Here is a 13936-nt window from a genome sequence, read left to right as displayed (position 1 = left end):
GTGCCTGTGACCGTTACCCAGCTGTTGCATCATGCTGGGATCCCAACTCCCGCCAGATGCTACGTTGCAGTCGATGACTGTAAATATGGACGTCACTTCCTGTTTTCCAGTTAGTGGTTGTGATTGGCTGCTTTAGAATGGAGGGAAGAGATTCAAAAAGTAAAGAAAAAAAACAGATGGGTGTTTATATAACTTGACACTAAACAACGGAAATACAGCTGGAAGTGTGATTAGTCAGGGTTGATAAAGGATTATTCCCCTCTGCTTGATAACAACCCCTTTTTCAGCAAGTGGTCAAGATTCTTATCCGCTCTTATATTTTAAATTGTATTTCTACTTAGCATCCAATTTAGTTATTAAAGCACAATCTTTCTGTAGTTGTTGCCTTTTTTAAAATAAATGTTTAGCTGTATTTAAGAACAGTTTCTGGTCACAGGCAGTAGATCAAAAGATGAGTGTCCTCAACTAGAAGTGTTTTACATTCTTCCTGTCTCTCCACTGCTATCTCTTCACCACAAAGAATTCAGTCATCTTGGAATAATCCTGCTCTTTCATTCCTCATCACTGAGTGTTTGAGTGTGTGGGGAGATAGTATTAGTGCAGTTCTGGGGGCTGGTAAATTCCTCCCAATAACATGAAGTCACTGTTTCTCTTTATTATCGCCTGCAAGAATCCTGCTGAAGCAGCATGATAAGTTGCATATTTTTTGCTTCTTTTTTCTTTTCCTGCCCTTAACATCTACTGATGCTCGTGATAAAGATGCTTAGCAGCATAATCTCACACAGAAAAACATGATTTTTTTTTTCATTTAAATATATGTCAGTTTAGTCCCAAGTTAAGAAATAGTTTCTTTCAGAATCACTTTGGACACAGTTGGTAGATAGCAACCCTAATAATTCAACTGGAACTTTTTACATTTATGTTTCATTTATTTTTTTGGATTGGTGAAACATAATAATTTATAATAACTAGGCACCATCGACATTCTAATCAGTCTGGGAGGAATGTTAAGAAAAAGTAAGTTTGTAAAAAGATACTCGGACTTTAACTGGGACCAGACGCTTTGGTCAGATGAGATGCAGATTTAAATTTTTCAGGTATGTTTAGTGTAAAGCAAAAAAAGGCTGTCGAAGATATGATGATGACGATGTGGGCTTTTCCTCAACCAAAGGTGCTTGGAACCTTGTAGATTCTTGAATTTATGGCATCACAAATTTTGACATCTTTGACAGTAAATTTTAAATAAAATTTGGTGGCCCCCAACCAACAGCCAATGGTAGCACAATAAGAAATCAAAGCATAGGACCATATCAACACAACGGTGGGGTTAATAAAACAATTAAGAGGAATTAAAAACCCAATTAAAACTTGTGGTTTTGTACATAGTACAGTAGAATATTGCCACAACAATTTATTTTAAGGGATAAAATAAATTGTTTTATTTTTAAAGATGTTTGTGGTGCAATACTCAACACAAACATCTTATTTGTGGTGAGTATTGCATTTTCTATTTACGCTTGTCTTAATATACTGATTTGGGTTCTACATTCAGTTTCGCATCACAATTTAAGCAATTGTAGAACGAAAGCAAAGCAACATCAATATGTTATTTACAGAGTCCCAATGACATTTTTGTCATTTTAAAACATTTCTTCTGTTTAAATTAAAATATTGCCCAGGGAAAAATGGATCCTTTCAACTAATAATTTTCCATTTTATTTTGTATTCATGTTTTAGGGATTAGCTGTTTTAAGGTGAGCTACACTTTAAGAACAAAAGGAGGCATTTTTAAAGCAGATTTCCCCACAGCTGTGTTCCCTTCATCACACCAACCTCTTCCTTTCTCCATGTGTGCCACATCTTTCATGTGTGATAGTCAGAGGTTGTTTGAATGGCACCAGAAGGCTGGCATGCACCGTATTGCAGCTCCTCCACCGCAGACTGTTAACTTTGCATTCTCCATGTGAGTGTGCTGCAGTTATTTAGTCAGCAGGCTCTTTGATGGTTTGCTTACATTTGGGAGGGAAACCACACATAGTTGTGGTGTAATGCCAGTGCTGTTGAGCCTGATGTGTTGTTCCAGCAAAGCTTCTTCTATTTCTGATATCTTCCTATTGTTTCGTTGCAAAGCAGCTGCAGTGTTTCGGTTTGTTTGTGAACATTATTCATTTAATCTGTTAATAAACAGATAATACGCACTATATAACCATGATTTATTGGGCTTGTATTAGAGTGGTACTCCTTTTCTTTCTACACTTTGACTCTTCATATTATGCTACAAGAAATGACATAAAAGGATGCACTGATGCACTTTTTTTGCTTGTGATACCGATACAGATATCTGAGCTATAGTATCGGCTGATATCGATCCGATACAGAAAAATAGTACTGTATTGACCTAAAACACAGTCATAAATGCACTGAGTTCCGAAAATAATTCTGCACCAGTACAGCAAACTTACATTCACCAATAGCTTCACAAACTCGGTCAAGCACTAAAAACAGCCCAACTTTAACTTGTGCAGTTAGTGCACTTAGGAATGTAACAGCCAATGCAAAATCAATAATAAAGAAACTGAAACTATCGGTTGACTACCTTGGTCTAATGTAAAAATAAACTGCAGCAAACCTTCTTTAAAATGGTTCATAAAGTGTAATTAGCAATTCTAAATATAATGTAATATAAATCATAAAGTATGACGTTCCTCAGATCACAAACCATAGAATTAAACTGAATAGATCTACCCTTATGAATGCAGAACATTGTCATCGATATGCAGTCTTTTTTTTTTTCCAATATCTCGACTGATGCAGACATTAATAATTGCTTGGTGCATCTCTGTTTACAAACAACTGAATGAGTGATTTCAGAAAGTGTGCAAATAAACATAGTAACATTTCAGCCATCTGGCTGGGAGTGCACAGCATTATTCATTGTATCTTTTAAAACTCAAGATACTTTAATGCCAGTGATTGGTGCCTGTTATTATGGGATTTGTCCAGATAACGGTATCTGCCGATGTTCCATTTTTTCGGCTCTGACCGGTGATTGGTAGTGGAAGTGATTTCTTTCTTTCTGTTCAATAAGTGTTTAAAAGCTAAGATCTCCCAGTATGTATCTTTTTAAGTTTATGAAGACTCAGGTAAGGGTTAGGCACATATGCTTTGATTCATGAATGAGGAGAACCTTGTCATTTCTTAATTTTCTTCATACTGAGATGGTGTAGCAATTTTTTCCCCCCGTTATAGGTTAGAGTCTTTCGGGAAAAAAATCAAAGCATTATCAGTGCATCTCTAGATATGAAGTATTATCAGGATATTTAGATGTTTTAAATTTTTGTCAGGTGGTATCAAATGTTCGATAAGAGTTCCTGTTGAATAAACTTGCAGGACAATCTGAGTGGTAACTGGGCTACAAACTGATCCATTTTGCATTTGAGACAGCTGTTGATCCAGTTGTGATTTTCTTTTAGCCTTGTCATGCAAGGTAGTGAAGTGTGTAGCTGATTAAAATTTTCCTCAGGGGATTACTGAGCTGGTATACTAAGTACTTAAGAGGTCAAGAGATCAAGAGCTTAGCTCAATAATCTTTAATTCTTCCTCTGATGGGCTTTTTCTTGGCACTTTATACTCATAAAAGAGAGTTCCTATTATTTTAGCGTCACCAGAATGGACAATAAAGAGCTCTGAAATGATAATTTTAAAAGCCATTTTTGTCTAAACCGCTTAAAAGTTCAACATAAAGGCTAAATCAAATGCAGAAAGTTTCTCCATTTTGCACAGATAATACTTCTCCTGCTATCCTTTGACAGCATGGAAACTTCAGTTATAACAGGATGACAGTGCTGCTTTAATTTTACGCCCAATTGCTCAGTGAGACAGCAACAGTTACTCTAAGCCACACTTGAAGTTAGTTTGTAAACAGTTCGTGTCATTTTGGCAGGAGTTAGGTCTGTTTAATTTAGTCGTTTCAGGCCGGGACAGTTAGAAAGTAACCGGGGCTGGCTCTGACCTCCTTTCCAGCCCGTCTGAAGAGGAGGGAAAATAAACTCGCTGATGGGTAGGCCTGCTAACATTCCTACATCACTTCCTCCTCAAACATCTGGCAGTCATCAGAGCAGGCAGAGAAAAAGAAAGGATCTACCCAGGCCTCTCACTTACTTCAGCAACCAGCTGAGAAAATGAAGCAGAAGACAAAGACACAAAAAAAAAAAAAAGTACAGTGTAATGCATGTTCTTTCCTGTGGGAATAGATGCCTGATGATTTTGTTTTTGCTTATCTTTTTCAGGATGGCCTAGCTTTGCTGCACGGCCAGTGGTCTGTCAGCTGTGGTCTATCACCTGGACCAGAGGTTTGTTCTAAAATGCATGGAAATGTATCGTTATATTCATTTCTGTAGATTGAAAATGTTATTAATTTAATGTTATTATTGCAGGATTATGTGTGTTTTCCTCCTTACTTGCTGTAAACCGTACTGCATCATCACTGTTTAACAGACTTTTTTGCTCTCTTGTGAACAAACCTGCCTAATTTCAGACGCATCGGGCAGTGACTGTGGAAGGGAATTAAAACCAAAAACGGAAACCTCCTGCTTATTATTAACCCACAGATTCTGTTCGCCTTGATATCAGGAGGTGTGTACTAGAGGCAGCAGCAGATCGCAGAGATGAGCGTGACCTCCTGGTTCCTGGTGAGCAGCGGGGGGACTCGTCATCGACTCCCCCGGGAAATGATCTTCGTGGGCAGGGATGACTGCGAGCTCATGCTGCAGGTGAGGACGCTTCATAAAGATTTTGTTTTTGTTGGTCTCCAGCAGAAAGGAGACGCTTCTTTCCTACTACTTGAGTTTATTAGTGATTTTACACAGTTCTTTCTGTATCTGCATGTTGGTCTTCATGTGTGTGCGTGTGTGTGCGTGTGTGTGCGTGTGTGTTATGTGTTGTTGCACCTGCATACATCCAGAGAGACCTCATGTACACTCATGTGTACCTCTGGTCACTGCGCTAATAATAGAAAGTGGGGCAGATACCTCTTGAGTTAGATCTTATCTGACTGAGTCATTCGTTGTGGCTAGAGTGTTTACAACTACTGGGACAATATTATTTGAGCGTAGTTCTTACTGGTCCCACTGTTTGTATAAAAAAGCATTCAGGATGCATTATTTCTATACATTTTTATACACAATACGTGTTTAAAGATAATTGCTTTTGCTTTTATTTTCTTAGTTTTCACTTCTGGTTTTATAGTTTCTAGGAGGATTTCAATTTGAAGACTTACAGCAAATAAAGATCATGAACCTTTTTTATGTTTCGTCTCGCTGGAAGTTTTCTCCCCCACTCCGTTTATTTTTGTGTTTTTGTTCTTGTGCTCCCGTCTTGGCGAATCTTTTGGATGAGAGAGGATTTGATATTAAGTTTTTTGACAAAACATTTTCATAGCCTTTTGTGTGTTTTTGATGCAGCCTGCAGTTGATACCCATGTGACCTTTTCAGTAAGCCAAGGCTTTATCACATGGCTAAACATAAAAAAGCTCCTGTGTCATGCACCAAATACAACACACACACAGACTAATGCAATATATCAAATCAAATATAAAAATGTATTGCTTACTCAAAGGATTACATGTGTTTTTTTAAAATGCCCAACAGCGTTTAAACCCATTAAGTTGATTTATTCATGTAATGAAAAGTGAAGGACTTTAATAATTACAGGGAAAGTTTCTCTTCGAAGAGAAAGGTGCACTTAAAAATTACATACACCGAATACACAAAAAAACTATTTCCTGTCATGTCACGTGGAGCATGCAGAGGTCACAATGTCACGAAACTAAACCGAGGTTGTGTGTTACCACTTATTTCTCCAGCTCAGAAAATCTGGGCTTTTAAGGAACAAACAGAACACACAGTTAAACCATGTCACTCAACAAAACAAAGAGAGAAATGGGAACTGAAGATGAGAACCAGTTCCCAGAATTGGCTTTGACCTACCTTAAAATAAAGTGCTGACAAAACTCAAAGCAAATTTGACAGTAACTGATCTTTCATTGTCCAGTCATTGGATTCCTTTTTGTGTTTTCCATCTCAGTGACATTTGGTTCATGAAACATATCTAGGCATTTCTACCTGAGGCTTATAAATGCAGAAGGGGAGCCGCTGTGTTTGTTTTAAAAACAGTTTACTCTCTCAACAGCTGATAGGCATGCTTCTATTAGCTGTAGAAAAATCAATATTTCACCTCCTGTTTTATTCTCTTGCTTTTTTCCTTTGACTTCTTGTAAATCTGTGATGTGAGTGCAAAAATGTCCCAGCGGTCTCATATTTTTACTTAATGAAACAACAGCTAAAATACGATTTGAAATGTCCAAATCAGATTTTTCTTTCAATTATTAGGTATAGCTAAATAGGGTTCTTCTTCTAGGGTCCCCACTGGATTCATATATTTCCTCGTTTGTTTATTTTTGTGTTTTAAAGTCTCGTAGCGTGGACAAGCAGCACGCAGTCATCAACTACGAGCCGGGGACTGACGAACACAAAGTGAAGGACCTTGGAAGTCTGAACGGGGTGAGTGACGACATGGTGAAGTGCAAAGAACGGAAAAGTAATGAAAACAATCAAAGAAGAAAACGCAATAAAAAGCGAACAAGCTCCTACCTCGTCTGGAAAGATCTGGAGTTTGATTTAAGTGGAAAATTTAAAGTTATTTTATTTTGCACTTTTACTTTATTCACATCTTTAAGTTTATTGGTAGCTTAATTTGACTTCTTAACAGTTTCTTTCTCCTCTGACAGTAAAGTTAAGTAGAAGTTGGTCACAGCTGCCCTGTTAAACCCATTCATTGGCATTAGTCATAAGTTGTGATTAGAGCTCAGTCAGAGCCCACCAGATGAGGCACATCTGTGCCGTGTCCCTCACATCCTCTCCGGCTCTCAGACAGGAAGTCAGAGTCACTTCCTCCTGCGCTGTTAGCCATCCAGCTCCTTTGGCTTGATTCAGAGGAAGTTTTCCCTGCTGAGTCAGTGGGAGTGCTGTGGGTTTGCCACACATGGGTTAGCCAGTAAAAACGTTTGGACCAATTGCTCTCTTTCTGAAACCTTTTCACTGCGAAATTCTTAAGCTGTAATTTTATCACACTAGAGAGAAGAAAGGAATGTTTTGGTACAAAAAAAAGTGGAAATATGTGAGAGTTTTATTTGCTGGTCAGTGGTATTTGATCTGCCTGCACAGCGTAACGAGGGTGAATGAGTTCTGGAGAAGGAGAGATTGGAGCTAAACCTTCCAACAAAAAGAGAAACATGGCTGATTGTGCAAAGATCTATAACAAAGACTATAGTTTTTGCTGCTAACACAACAATTATCAATAAATTACAATAAAATGTATGTTACTCTTTAAATTACTAGTAAATAAGTGACTCGTTTACACGAAACAAAATAACATACTGCCTTATGCCGTAAAATATGAAGAGAATATTTTTTGTAGAATGTTTACAAATTTTGAAACAAAAAACAAACAAACATAATCATATCCTTCTTCTAATATTTAATAAATGAACTTTACTGACTGAATCATTCTCAAAGAAACAGGTGGTTTTTAGATTTTTAGCTTAGTTTTTCTGTTTAGTTTCAGGTTTTTTGTCTGCTTTCTCTCCAGACCTTTGTAAACGATGTCCGCATTCAGGAGCAGATGTACATCACGCTCAAATTGGAGGACAAGCTGAGGTTTGGATATGATATCCTTTCATTATTTCACTTTATACTCTGTGAAGCCTCACATATCCAGTGAACTCAATCTCATCCTCATTCTGATTATTGAGCTAAGCTCATTCTTACAGTAATGCTACGTCTATTGGTTATGTCTGACATACTGAATTGTTGGAGTAAAGCCACGATCGTCTAAGCTAACAAAAATGAGCTCTACAAATATATCACCATGATTAATATATCTGTACTACGCATTAGTTTTACTTTTTGACTAAATTACTGAAATAAATGACGTTAGTAATATTGTGATATACTATGATCTACATTCAATTTTGCTTTTGTGTTTCATTGCTACATTAATGTGGTCAGTATTTCCTTAACCTTTTCTGTTTCACATACCAACCTGTTCACGGTGGTGAGAGGAGAGCTCACTGTGCCTGAGGAAGCTCTAAAGGTGAAAACACCTAACGCGTCCCTTTCACATTTTTGATGTTATGTTTATACATCACATTTATTAAAATGTAATCTCCTTCCAGCATGAAAAGTTCACCAGTGGCCTCCAGCTCAGCAAGAAGCTGTCCAACGGTGAAACCACGACCAACACGACCAAGAGCCATTCTCCTTCTAAGGCCCCAATGAAAACGCCAAAGTCACCGAGCGGCGGCACTCCAAAGTCTGCGGAGAGCAGAGCAGCAGATGGGGTCACTTCCTCCAGAGAACAGCCGACCAAGCCGCTGGACTCTCAGAAAGCAGAAGAGAAGTTAGGTGAGCTGCAGAAGAACGAGGGAATTATCATGTGAATTATTTGTGTTTTCTCTAAATAGGATAGGTGACAGAAATGGTGACGGAGAATGAGATTGTAATTCAAAAACATTGGCTTCGCTTCGACTTTAATGTGCTACAAAGATTGTTTTTTGTACTTTCGGGGTGCCCGAGCATTAAAAAGTCTTAAATAGTCCTTTTAAGGGTGGAAAAAATCAATTGAATAAATGTTTTTATTTTTATTTTGGCCTTAAATAATTGAATCACAGGTGTTTTTTGTTTTTTCTTTCTCACGGGACTTTTCTGTCTGGCAAAAGTTTGAGCCGTGCACAGAGATGTTTGTCTCATTCTGTGCCTTGAGGCAGTTGAGGCTACTGGTAACTAGCTGCTAATATGCCTTTGCTTGCTAACTAGCTAGCTGTTCTACATCTATCATGGGTCATTGCAAATTATCCCCTTGCCTACAAAACATTTATTTTCACCACTGGTTCACTTCTGTTGCCAACAATTATGAGGCTAGGCGCATTCTATACAAACAAAACTTTTAAGCTTGTCACGACTGGGATTTTTGCGATACTCGATTGGAATACAGCAGGATTCCCCCAACCATCCCCTATATTTACAGTTTTTGGTCTTACATTTTATTCAAGGTAACTTGCTAAAACCTGCAGATACTCTGCAAAAGTTTTCTGTTCAAAGACAGTTTCTTTTCAGACTAAATGTTGTGAAATTATTATTATTTTTATCTTAGCCTAGCATGCAGTTACATTGTAAACATATTGTATTTACTTTGCCTTAGCTTTTATTTGACCAAGCAGAACAGATTAAGAAAAAATAACTTGTTTACAACTGTGGCCCTCCAAAATTCAGAGCCCCATAAAGGAAAAAGGAATAAGAGAAGTTTTAATTTGAGGGTCTGTCACTGGTCGGGCATGGAGATAACAGGGATTCAGGTTAATAACCAGTTGTTAAAACAAGGCCACATGGAGCTTATATGTTTATTTGAACAGATTAATCAGCAAGAGGAAATTTAACAAGCAAAACCATCTGTCATCTCAGCCTTTCTGAAGGAAATATCAGAAGCACAATATTTCTAAACATGCAGTATTACACCCATCTGCTAGTGTTACTCTGTCTGCCACTGAAATGTGTAATTTAACTGTTACTGGAAGCCAAACATACATTACTCCTCATAATACACATTCTGTAGCTTTCACACAAAATGATATGTGATTTGGAAACCTGCCTCTGTAATTATGTTTACAACTGTGACTAAAGTCACACCAGCTGAAGATAACAGGGGGCCTTTAAAGGACCGGAGGCTAAAGGAAGAAAGTAAGAAGCAGTGGAGCGAGCTGTGACGTTGTGAAATCCACAGGAGGATCTTTACAGAAACTGTGATTTTCTCTGCATTCTTAAATCTGCTTTGAAAAGAGGTTTGCACCGGATGTTTCATCCCTGTCAGCTTCCATCCTGAAAAAAAGTATTATTAATTCCATAACAGCAATACATTTACACTACCTATGCATGACAGAGAAAGAAATCAAAGAATAGTGTTTGATAACAATGCAAAAATGAGGAAATAAACTTACACACAAACATTAGTTGGACTCATTTTTATTCCACAATGGTTTAGAGAAAATGTTAAAAAAAATTGTCTGTGCAGTTTTGTTGAAATGTGCATGTTTGTCTCAGGGGACAGTACAGCTCTGCCTCGTGGGACCCCCCTGTACGGTCAGCCATCGTGGTGGGGGGATGGAGACGCAGACGATGAAAACTCCTTCAAACAGGAAACCAAGTCCAAAAAACACGACGGCTCCATTTCAGGTGGGATTTTTTAACATTTTCAGATGCTCTCATGTCCACAAGCAGGATTTTAAATATGGCTGCCAAGATATCAAGATTCAAGTCACTTGGGAAGACTCCCAAACTCAAGACTTTAACATCACATTAAATCAGGTATTAAATCAACGACCTCAGCAGCCAATACAGTCTCTCATTTCCTGGTAACGTCACTCTAAAGGGTGAAAAGAAAACACTTCTGGTATTGCAACTAGTTATCATGGAAACAGACCAGGATTTTTAAAAAGATTACTTGTGAGACCTCTGTCTGTATATGGTTTTGAATATCATGGAAAAGTGTTAATTTTTTTTTTTTGTAAATTTGGTCTGAAAAAGTATGTGAAAAGAAAAATAGAAAAAAAGATTATTTGGAGATTTCCAAGCTTTTTTCCTTAATCTGATATGTGAAAGATACAAGATTTGAGTTTCTAAACAACTTGCTCCTTTTATTGATTTGTATATGCGTTTACATTCTTTATCTTTAAATTTCAACCTCTCTAGGTAGATTGGAGCTGTTATTTGACGGTATGTTCACTGTTAGTGGGAATCAACCCGTAGCCTGATTACTTAGTTGGGATTGTAACTGATGGCTGGGATGTTATTACATTTTTTTCTCAATTTTTTTTTTTTTACCAGATAATCTCTCAGATTATTTCGAAAGGGAAATAATCTGGTGAATAATCGGCCAGATGAATCACTGTGTCGGTAGATTTGCACCAACAGAATACTATTTTATAGACGACAGATACAACACGCACTGTGACGTACTATATGTTTTTCTTTGGTTGTAAAACAATTGCTTCACAAAGGTGAGGTCAGCTTGTTTTGCTTTTGCTGTTCAGGCAGCGACTGGCAGCGAGGGTTTGCTTTTATTAATAATCATTTACATCCAAGTGAATACAAAGCCTCTTTTCAGAGTCTGCATGGATGTCTGTCTACTTAACAATATGAGTGTGTGTGAGAGAGGGGGGTCCCCTTAACAGGATTAGTGGCCACACCAGCTCAGAGAATCAAAATCAGTCTGTGCCAGGCTGGGTTAGCGAACCAGTGTGGAATCATAACACAAACACGAGAGCAGACTGGAGCATCCTCCAATCTCTCTGCACATCTGCACTGCTAGTCTGGCATCATCTTGGCTGCCCTGTGAAGGAAGACTTTGTTCTCCAGCTCCTAGGAGTCTGTTTGCCCTGATTTGTTGGTTTTCGCAAATAGTGTTTGTGTTCGGACACAAAAACTATTTGAAACCTTGAAACCTTTCCAAATATCCAGCGTTATGGGTCTGGCTACGTCAGCCTCGGGAGTGGGTGAGTGGAAATTATTTTCCCTTCTAGCAGTATTAAATGTTAGACGAATAACTGTGGTGTAGATGATGAAATGTTGGAGCGCCTCTGTGAAGCAGCGTGTGTCCGGAAAGCTCTGGTGTATTTGGCTTGAGCCTCTGCATTAAAAAGAGATTTTATCTGATATGGGTGTTTCAAAAATAACATGAGCGTTCCACAGTCTATGTGAGATGTAGGAGTGAAGGGGAAGTGGGAGGTTAAGGACAGGAAATGATTCTGTTTCAGTGTGTGTTTTGTTGCTAGCATGTGTATGTCAGTTTTATTTTAGTGCATTTTTCTCTTGCAGAGTAAAAAAAAAAAAAAAAAAAAAGGCTCTGTTGTCACCACTCCCTAACTCCCCCTCCATGTGTATTGTCACTAAACCCGATTGGGTTACACCATCGCAACGACTCCATTTCTTTCTCCTAACTCACACACACAAACCCATTCTTAACAGACTGCTCTTTACCCTGCAGAAATCATTAGCTAACCCTCCAGTAAGAGTTACTCTCAAATCCATATAGCTGCTAAAATACTTTCAGTTTGTAACAACCTCCTCTGGTGCGAGGACACAACTTTTGACTTTGCTGTCTTCTTCCTGCTGCTTTTTGCTAGTGGGAGAATCTTTAAGGTATTTAATTTAATTTGCTGTATCTGTTCCGTATTTTGTGAAATAGAAAAATTGAGTCACTGTTGGTTAATGTACTGTACTTTACCCCAACAGCATATTTATTAATCTAGCGAGTGTTCATGTAGTATAGACGATTCGCTATTCTTACTTTTAGTATGTGGTTAAAGACGATACAGAAACACTATATCAAATTCATTTACATCAGGTAATAAGATTATTTCTGTCACATATACAACTAATTTTATATCTGAGTGGTCTTTTTGGGCCAGCAAGTCTGGCTCTGTGTTGTAGCAGCCTTAGTAAAAAGCTGATCCACCTTCTTAGAAAACACTGTTTCCTTATAGAAGATTCCTAACTAACTGATACTGAAAATCTGTTTGAATGTCTGACTTTGAGTTTCTTTTACCCCACTGTAGCAGTAATTTATTAGCGCTTACATATGGAAACGATCAGATATTTGTGTTTCTGACCCGCTGACCACTGGTTGGGGCCATTCAACTGGTCTCAGGCCAATTCTGGTCGCTAACCTGTTTCTGGATGCAATTCTAATCTTTATAGCCAATTTATAAATTTTGTAGTATGTTTTCAGGTTCACAAAAAAAAAGTAGCACTATTTAGATCATTAATAATTTTAATTGTTTAATAAACGGACACAAGAAGCAACCAGACACAGTCCTAAAAAGGTGCTTGAGTCCCTCTTGTTTCGGTGTCAGCCATGTTGTGCATCTGTCCAGTATTGCCTAATGGTTTATGCTGACTACCAGTAATTATGTAATTATGAGAGATTTTCTTTCTTTTTTAGCTAAGCTGATCTGAACTAATGAAAGTGGAAGACACATTTCCTAATTTAATTCATAATTTAATTTAAGCATGTATAATTTACAACGAATTGCACAGATAAATGACTTACAAATGATTCAATTTTGCACAAAGTTTCTGTGTTTTTTTGTCCGTATTCGCCAGCTGCCATATGTTCCTGCGTTTTCCTCCAAAAACGAAGCAGATGGCTCCTTTAATTCCTGAAAGTGTCGTTAATCATAATCAGTCCCATCAGAGGCTCTGTTGGTTAATAGCGACTGAAGAGAATATAAATGCTGCACTTTTTAAAGAGCCTCGCCGTCACTTTATGCTTTGAGTGACAGCGAGCGAAAATGAGACAGATGTCCATTCTCCTCCTCTATCCTTCTTTTCCATCCAGAAACAAGCCTGGATTTAATTAGTCCATTTGCAGTTTTGACTTGACCTTCCCCTTTCATTACCTTCATTTTATGCTACTTTTTGTAATAAAACATAGTAGCCATCTTTGACGCTGCAGTATTTATATGTTATTTAAAAAACAAAATTACAACAGTCACGCTGCAGTAAGAATACATTTATTTGTTTTCTAACAACAGAGAGCAAGGAGGCGCGTCGGGGAGAGAAAGCTAAAGAGGACGGCCTTCATGCGTCCCCTGCTCTCGATTCCAGTTACTTTGAGGTCCCCACAAAGGAAGGTCACATGGCAAATAACGGCATCCATGAAATTCCCACCAAGGACACAGAGGATGCTCCCAGTCAAAGCCACACCGCTGCAGGTGAAAGAGATCTAGAGGATTGGGTTTATTCATATATATTCTCATTTAATTGAACAGTTCTAATGTTTTTGCTCCATAAAATGTGCAATATTAATAAAGGTTAGTTAGTA

The 13936-nt window shown here is 38.0% G+C and overlaps 1 protein-coding gene across 8 annotated transcripts in view; it reads left to right on the top strand.

The window, feature by feature from the left end:
• The window catches only part of cep170aa (centrosomal protein 170Aa), a 40510-nt gene that overhangs the window by 7972 nt on the left and 18602 nt on the right, over window positions 1–13936 (top strand). For 7 of the 8 annotated variants that reach the window (XM_008428709.2, XM_008428712.2, XM_008428710.2 and 4 more), the window contains exons 2-9: window positions 4290–4352; window positions 4633–4772; window positions 6472–6561; window positions 7649–7727; window positions 8094–8152; window positions 8235–8463; window positions 10156–10287; window positions 13647–13826. In XM_008428709.2, the coding sequence (XP_008426931.1) occupies window positions 4668–4772; window positions 6472–6561; window positions 7649–7727; window positions 8094–8152; window positions 8235–8463; window positions 10156–10287; window positions 13647–13826 (874 nt within the window). In that variant the 5' untranslated portion in view covers window positions 4290–4352; window positions 4633–4667. Of the gene's footprint in view, window positions 1–4289; window positions 4353–4610; window positions 4773–6471; window positions 6562–7648; window positions 7728–8093; window positions 8153–8234; window positions 8464–10155; window positions 10288–13646; window positions 13827–13936 lie in introns of all 8 variants that reach the window. The other variant, XM_008428708.2, reaches the window with a different exon arrangement.

This window comes from Poecilia reticulata, linkage group LG15 (genome assembly GCF_000633615.1).
Source record: "Poecilia reticulata strain Guanapo linkage group LG15, Guppy_female_1.0+MT, whole genome shotgun sequence".
Lineage (NCBI taxonomy): Eukaryota > Metazoa > Chordata > Actinopteri > Cyprinodontiformes > Poeciliidae > Poecilia > Poecilia reticulata.
Note: the sequence above shows the minus strand (reverse complement) of the source record. Positions and strands in the feature narration are given on the sequence as shown.